We start from the raw sequence: 7,321 nt of genomic DNA, 5'->3' as shown, positions 1-7,321 counted from the left end.
TTCGTTAAACCCTGTCATTTGTCCACGCTCGCTGCTGTAATCACCACTGCAGTAAATGACCGTGGAGAAAGTCGACACATGTTGGCGCTGGAGTCTCCCCACGTGTCTGTAGAACGTCTGGAGCATGAAGGTCCATAAAGAAGGTCCATAAAGAGGAGATGTTCTCAGGAATTTAGGTCCAGTTCTAACCCAGAACCTGGGGAGAACCAGCTGCTCCTTTGATCCTCTGATGATGGAAACAAATCAGGTCAGTGTGCAATTGGGTAAAACAATAGAAGGAGAAGAAGAAGAAGAGCTGCTAACATCGACTCCCATGATGCACTGCTCCCCAGAGACAGTCAAATACGAACAATGCCGAGGCATTTCCTGCCTCACTCACTGGTCCCATAAACATCACTGATGGGAGCGGTGAGGGGTGAGGAGGGGGGAGTCCCTGTAGGGAGTCACCCCTCCTCACCCCCTCCTCACCCCCTCCTCACCCCCTCTGACCTCTGAACACCTCTGTAGCATCTTCATAAATAACAGAAGAATCACAGACGTCAGGAGGAGATTCAGTTTCTGAAGGTGAAGCTTCAGGTCGCCGTGGTGATGACCTGATGACCTCATCACTGCCTCACAGGCCAGAGTGGAGCGCTGCTGCTCACCATATATATATATATATATAAACTGAGCTGCTACATCAGGGTGGTGTACCACAGTAGTACTCTCCTTCTACTGCAGTACTACTTCATGACACAGTGTGTAATAATGGCACTGACTTCAAGCCTGAACCACGGTGCGCGACGGAGGAGTCTCAACATGCTGCCTGTACCGTAGACGACGATCTGACGCCGGTACAAAGGAGGTCGTGTCTCCACAGGCCTGTGTTATGATGTATATGAAGAGAGAGTCAAGAAACCAACACTTACCTCATCCAGGAACCCACGGAACACAGAAGAACAGTTTATGTCTGGGACAGTAAACACAAACAGTAAAATAAAACAAAGAATTTACAGTAAACACAACCTGTTCAGGGTCAATGGAACAAAAAGAATCTGCTCCTCGTGGTGTTAAATATATTCTCATCATTTCTCAGTTTTGTTATGACGTTTCTTCAGTTTTTATACAAAGAGTCATTTTAATAGTTTAATAGTTTATATTTTACTACTGTGTCATTTTAAATAGAACGAAACTAGGAAACAAAGCCTTTTTTCGGGCTCTTTCGGGGGGCGGGGGGGGTTTGGCTTCATCGGTCCAGTGTTATGACCGCCCCTGGCTCGATTTCATTTCGTATCGGTGCTTCAAAAGTGACATGGTATTAAATATATGAAGTAGCAGCTGTAATAAAAACACGACTGTTTTGTTGGTTTAATGTTTTGTTATTTTTGTTTGTTTGTTTGGTGTCTGTACAATTGTAGCCACAGATTTTTTAAACCGGGAGAAACGATCGGTCAGTGTTCGGCACCAGCGCTGCGGAACCAATGTTTCGTGCACCGATGCCATTTCCGCCGGATATAAATAAGTGACGTACCGAGCTTTACAACGAGGAATGTTCTGATGTTCACCGTGTGTAGAAATGTTCTTTTAGCTCAGTTATCGACTTGGTCGATTCGCTGACAAACTTTCTTCACTTTATAGTCGTTCCTTTATTTATTGTTTCGCTGAGGAAATGTTTGCCAAACCGTTCCGTGTCAAATCCAACACCCTTATCAAAGGATCAGACAGGTGACTGAAGACGGCCGCCGTCTCTCTCCCCCTCTCTCCTTCACACACACACACACACATCTTTAGGTCCAACTCTGTCTACATTCAGACAACACTGTATTTACATGTAAAAATGTTTTTTTCATTCATCAGATCGTGTCTGTAGTTCGTTGAACTTGAACGTCGTCTTTAACTCCACCTCAGTTACAGACACGTGACCGACGGTCTGTGTGTGTGTTTACTACAAACGTCCTCATGTTTCTGTAGTTATTACTGGAAAATCGAAACAGTGACCGTGAAGTCCCTGTGTGACAGGAAGTGACGTGAAACAGACGCTGATGTTTATGATCTGGAGAATTTTCTTCAGTCATTACAACATTATTGGTTGTTAGAAGTTTCTTCTCTGGCTCATACGGCCGTATTTAGACACGTCATCAAACACGTCATTTCCAGGATCTTGTGACGCTGCATGATGATGAGAACTGATAATAACGTCACAATAATTCTACAGTTCTTTGAATCGTTTTGTTATTTTCACAGTAAAACCACAGACTCTGTAATGAACAAACACGGACAAACTGCTGTTTTTAGTTATTTTATTATTTGTTGTGTGAACACAGTGAGTGACGTCAGCCCTGACTCTGACTCTTCTTTGTTCCCGTCTTCAGGAGGAAGCTGAAGGCCGACGTATCTGCAGCGTTTCCTTCGTTCACGGCTGAGCAGCTCTCAGAACTGGTCTCCAACAAAGACGAAATAAACGTGGTCAAAACGTATGCACATAAAGGAGACGCTGTGACACTTTATGTTGTGCACAGAAACCCGCTGTTCTTTGAAGTGGATAAAAAACTTTACCCCACAGGTGAAAAACTCCACCTTCATTCAAACTCCTGGTCAGTTTCCCCTGGATTTTGTTTTTTCTGTAATGTGTTGATCTCTGTTTCCAGTGTATACTCTTTGGCGTTTCCCTGATCTCCTGCCAACGTTCAAAACATGGCCGCCGGTGCTGCAGAAGTTGATGGGAGGAGCAGGTTCAGTTCTAACACACGCTCCTCAGTTTAACGAGGTGAAAACTCTTCACTGAACTCTTGATGTTCCACAGATCTCATGCTGCCCGGTGTGGTGGTGCCACCAGGTGGTCTCCCCGATGTCCGACAGGGGGAGTGCTGTGCTGTTACGTTAGTCAATAATAGGTCAGATATAACCAGAGGTCCCTGAACCCCATGTTTATCCTCCGCTCCCATCTTTAACTTGTGCTCCTGTTGACCGTAGAGCTGCGGTGGCCGTGGGCAGAGCCTCCGTGTCCACTGCACAGATGCACAGCTGTGGCATGAAGGGAAGAGGAGTTGGTGTCCTTCACACCTACATGGACAGCCTGTGGTAAGACTGGTCTCTGACCGACGCTGGTTGGTTTTACTGCTGTGGTCCAGTGACGTTCCCGTATCAAACATGAAACCACAAACTTTGGTTTTCTTCAAATAAACTCCTGTAATTTAACTGAACATTTGATACAAATCTGTTCCAGGGCTTTTGGAGACAAGTTGTGTCCACCTACTTTACCAGATGTGGACAGACAAGGACAGAGGACCTGTGAAGACGAAGAGGAGGAGGAGGAGGAGGAAGAGGAGGACTGTGTGGAACAGAAGCAGAACTCTGAGGAATCAGTTACTGACCAACTGTGCTGTGACACTGAGGAGCTGAACCTAGAACAGGAGGAGGAGGAGGAGGAGGAGAACCAGGGAGGAGAGGAGGACCAGGAGGAGCAGAAGACTCCTCAAGGTACAGTCTGAAAAATCTACCTAAAACTGAACTTCGACGGAGGAGAATGTTCTGGTAACGTTCTGTGGTTCTACAGAGAGAACGGACGCTCTGCTGCTGCAGTGTTTTCTTCACGCGCTGAAGAGTAAAGTGAAGAAGTCGGACCTGCCTCTGCTGACCAGCTCCTTCCTCAGAAACCACATGTTCTCCTGCTGGTAAACACACACACATACACGTTCCTTCAACCAACGGTTGATAAAAACATCACTCCAGTTTGTTTACAGAATGAACAGAGTGATAAAAAACGCCACCTGGTGGTTGTCGTTATTTTATGAGATAATAAATAATGTTTTTGTGTTTTTCATAACTAGAATATTTAGTATTTCTTTGACTGGATCAAATAAAGGCCCGGTCTGTGTCTTTCTTTTTCCCAGCCCCAGGGGGCAGCAGCTGGACCTGAAGAAGTCCTCGTACAAGAAGGTAGAGAAGAAGATCTCCACAGAGTCCTGGACTCTGTGGAGATCTTCATCACTGACCTCCCCTCATCTTTGTTTCCCACCAGCTGTCCAAGTTCCTGCAGGTCATGCAGCAGCAGTCCGGTCTGATCCGGGTCAAGGAGCTGACCAGGGGGGTGGAGAGCATCGTGGAGGTGGACTGGAGGAGCCCAGAGTCTGTCCCAGTCGGCTGACAGGTCCAGGTCCAGGTCCAGGTCCGCACCAGACTCACCTCAACTCTGTCTCTGTCTGTTGTTTAGACTGCGGTCCTTCAGTGTCCCCGAGGAGACGGAGGCGGAGACGGAGGACACACAGCATGACGGGGACGGAGGGACGCCGTACCATCCACCCGACATCACCACCCTGTTCTCAGTGTCCACTCGGGTGGAGCCTCTCTTCATGGATGCACACAAAAGGTGTGTGTGAGACCACCTCTGTGTCCTCTGTCCTCTCAGAGACCGCCTCTGTGTCCTCTGTCCTCTCAGAGACCACCACCGTGTCCTCTGTTGTCTTTGTTTCCAGGAAAGGTTCGGTGGTGTCGGCCGCTGACGTCAGGAGAATCATCACTGACTTTGTGAAAACGAACGAACTGGTGGATGAGAAAAACAAGAAGTGAGTCCATCTGATCTCCTCCGTCTTCTCCTCTGTCTTCTCTTCTGTCTTCTCCTGTGTCTTCTCCTGTGTCTTCTCCTCCGTCTTCTCCTGTGTCTTCTCCACTCCAGTGTCTAATCTTCTGTCCGTTCCTCTGACAGTTATGTGATCGTGAACCCAGTTCTCTGTGACTGTCTGCTGGAGAAGTCGGAGTTCTCTGAGGTGGAGGTTCTGAAGTGGGAGGATCTTTTTAGCAGGTTTCATTCTCTCTTCATCAAAGTGGAGTACAGTTCACACACACACACACACACATATATATAAATATATGAAGTATTTATCAGGTTGTCCTTGTCTTCTTCCAGGACTTTAGGCAGAATGCAGGAGTGTTATCAGGTGGTCTTCCCTGGACAGACAGCAGAGGTCAGGAAAGGTCGGATTGAGCCCATAGACGTCACTGTGGCTTCACGGGGGTCCAACAAGAAGGTGACTGTGTGTGTGTGTGTGTGTGTGTGTGTGTGTGTGTGTAAAAGGTATCATGTTTTACATCATCAGATGAAGGATCGTGTTTTTAACACTACTCTCTCTCTCACCCTCTCTCACCCCCCCCCCCCCTTCAGGGGACTCTCATAAAGAACCTTGAGGTCTATCACCTGGACCCGGCTCTTGTAGCGTCTGCTCTTCAGCACCGGGTCCAGGCCAGCTCAGTTCTCCAGCCCATCCCTGGGACCAAGGATAAATTCCTGGTCCAGATCCAGGGAAACCAGATCCACCACGTCGGCCGTTTACTCTTAGGTTCAGACCAGAAACTCTGAATATGTAAATATGGGAAGTATTTGATCCTGATATTTGGATTTCTCTCCAGAACACTACAGGGTTCCCCGTGAGTACATCCAGGGGCTGGACAAGGCTCTGAAAGGTGGGAAGAAGAAGTAGCTGCTGCACCTCCTCCACCTCCTCCACCTCCTCTGAATACTGTCACATCAGGATGCTGTAAAGTCCAGGGTTCACTACTGCAGTATCTTCAGGAGTAGTACTCAGTACTTACTACTACGTGTCATTTATATGAGGATGAAGACACAGAGCAGTGGACCACCAGAGCAGAATAAAGACCTCCACCACAGCAGAATAAAGACCTCCACCTCCCACATGATGGTCCCTGTGTGTGTGTGTTCAGTGTAACACCCCGCCCCCCCCGGTCCTCATTGGTACTACAAACAGTTAAGACTGTTGTTGTTAACATTACTAGCTACAACTCATGCAGGTACTGGCCTGAACACCTTTGACCCTGTTGGTATACCTGGAGCCACGGGTTGGTTACCATTAGAGTGAGTGTAGGTCAGTCGTAACCACAGCTGAAGAACTCCTCCGCCCTCCTGTGGTGGAGTCGTTCATGACCGCGCACCGACCGTCTCCTCTTCACTGTTGTTGTCAGACCTGAGCTGTGACACGGCGCCCTCTGTGGTGAGACTGAGACGTTTCATCTGTTCGTCTGTGCCTGAGGTTTGACTTGAATCTTATCAGATGGGATCGAAGTCGGGCTTTGATGAGTCGACCAACGTTGCCAATATTTAAGTGACTTCAGGCAAATGATCTGAGGGGCCGCGCCCCGACCTGTCGACGCCAAGAAGATAAAGAAGTCGATAATGAATTAATGAGTGAAATACTCTGTAGTACCTGGAGACAGTACTGCAGAGTGACTCAGTGTCCCCCCCTGTTGGTCAGTACCTAACACAGCTGGAAGTCATCACAGAGGAGCAGTGTTCCAGGAGACCTGCAATAAAAACGCTCCTCCAATCCATAAACTGAGAGGAGTGTTGGATCTGTGTCAGAGGGGTCACAGCGGGGGGGCACGCCGGGGGTCACGGTTTATGAAGCTCCCACTCGAAATTTGTTCTTTACAGTGATGTTATAGGGGGGGGTTACATCCTCCTGTTAACCATTAGAATCAAACCTCTGACCCAGGCCAAAAAATACAACATTAAAATGAAGAAATAATCAGGAAAATGAGCTCAATATATTTATTTGTAGTACATGACGTTGGACCTTAAAAAAAAAGGTCTGAAAAAAGCCTTCAGTTAAGATAAAAATCTAACTTTCATTACAGCCTTTCCTCCTGTGTCAAAACATGAAGGTTGATAATGTGACCTGTTCATTTTATTTTATTGTTATTTTAATTCCGTGCTGCAGTAATAACTACAACAACTAAAACGACTACATCTGCTGTGGTTCTACGTCGGTTTCGGTTCGTTTTCAGAGCCTCCCGGTGCTTGGCCAAACGGAGCAGTACCGCTAGGAGTCGTGGGGGCGGTGTCGCGCGGTTTATCTGACGAAGCGACCATAAAAACAACATCAAGAAGAAGACAATGCCGGAACAACTGAAGTGTTTGAAGCGGGGACAAGAAGTCGTCGTCCACACGTGTCTCTAATGTCCACACGGGGACCAACACCGTCCCTGTTTGGACCTCCCTCCCAGCGGGAACTCTATCATCACCTCCTCCGCTGCCGCCATGTTTGTTACGGTCTGAAACTGCGGTCAGACCGGAAATGAACTCTGAACTCAGCACTGTCCTCTGGCGGATGTATTGCTTAACAACGTGCCAAACGTAGAGTTTAGAAAAAGTATTTTTGATATTCCGTCGTGGCTGTGACGTCAGTCTGGTTGTTGCCCCCCCACTGCCCCTCGGTCACAGCTGTCAGGGGCAAACTCGCTGTTTTATATTGTTTAAGTAAAGAACAAAGAGAAAAGGGAGAAAACATTCACTGAAACCCAGATCAGCACTGACCTGTCAGTCAAAACA

The 7,321-nt window shown here is 47.5% G+C and overlaps 1 protein-coding gene across 1 annotated transcript; it reads left to right on the top strand.

Annotated features, from left to right (window-relative positions):
* Positions 1–1,469: 1,469 nt before the first annotated feature.
* On the top strand, positions 1,470–5,700 carry eif2d (eukaryotic translation initiation factor 2D). Its single transcript, XM_008319418.3, has 15 exons — positions 1,470–1,704; positions 2,352–2,542; positions 2,628–2,711; positions 2,783–2,873; positions 2,953–3,060; positions 3,206–3,459; positions 3,536–3,653; positions 3,873–3,918; positions 4,001–4,107; positions 4,193–4,348; positions 4,455–4,544; positions 4,685–4,780; positions 4,886–5,006; positions 5,141–5,315; positions 5,386–5,700. Exons 1-15 carry the CDS (start codon positions 1,649–1,651, stop codon positions 5,454–5,456), a joined length of 1,764 nt encoding a protein of 587 aa, XP_008317640.1. The 5' UTR covers positions 1,470–1,648; the 3' UTR covers positions 5,457–5,700.
* Positions 5,701–7,321: the final 1,621 nt, after the last annotated feature.

This window comes from Cynoglossus semilaevis, chromosome 10, assembly GCF_000523025.1.
Source record: "Cynoglossus semilaevis isolate Cse_v1.0 chromosome 10, Cse_v1.0, whole genome shotgun sequence".
Lineage (NCBI taxonomy): Eukaryota > Metazoa > Chordata > Actinopteri > Pleuronectiformes > Cynoglossidae > Cynoglossus > Cynoglossus semilaevis.
The sequence above is the reverse complement of the archived record's forward strand: the minus strand, read 5'-3'. Positions and strand labels throughout refer to the sequence as shown.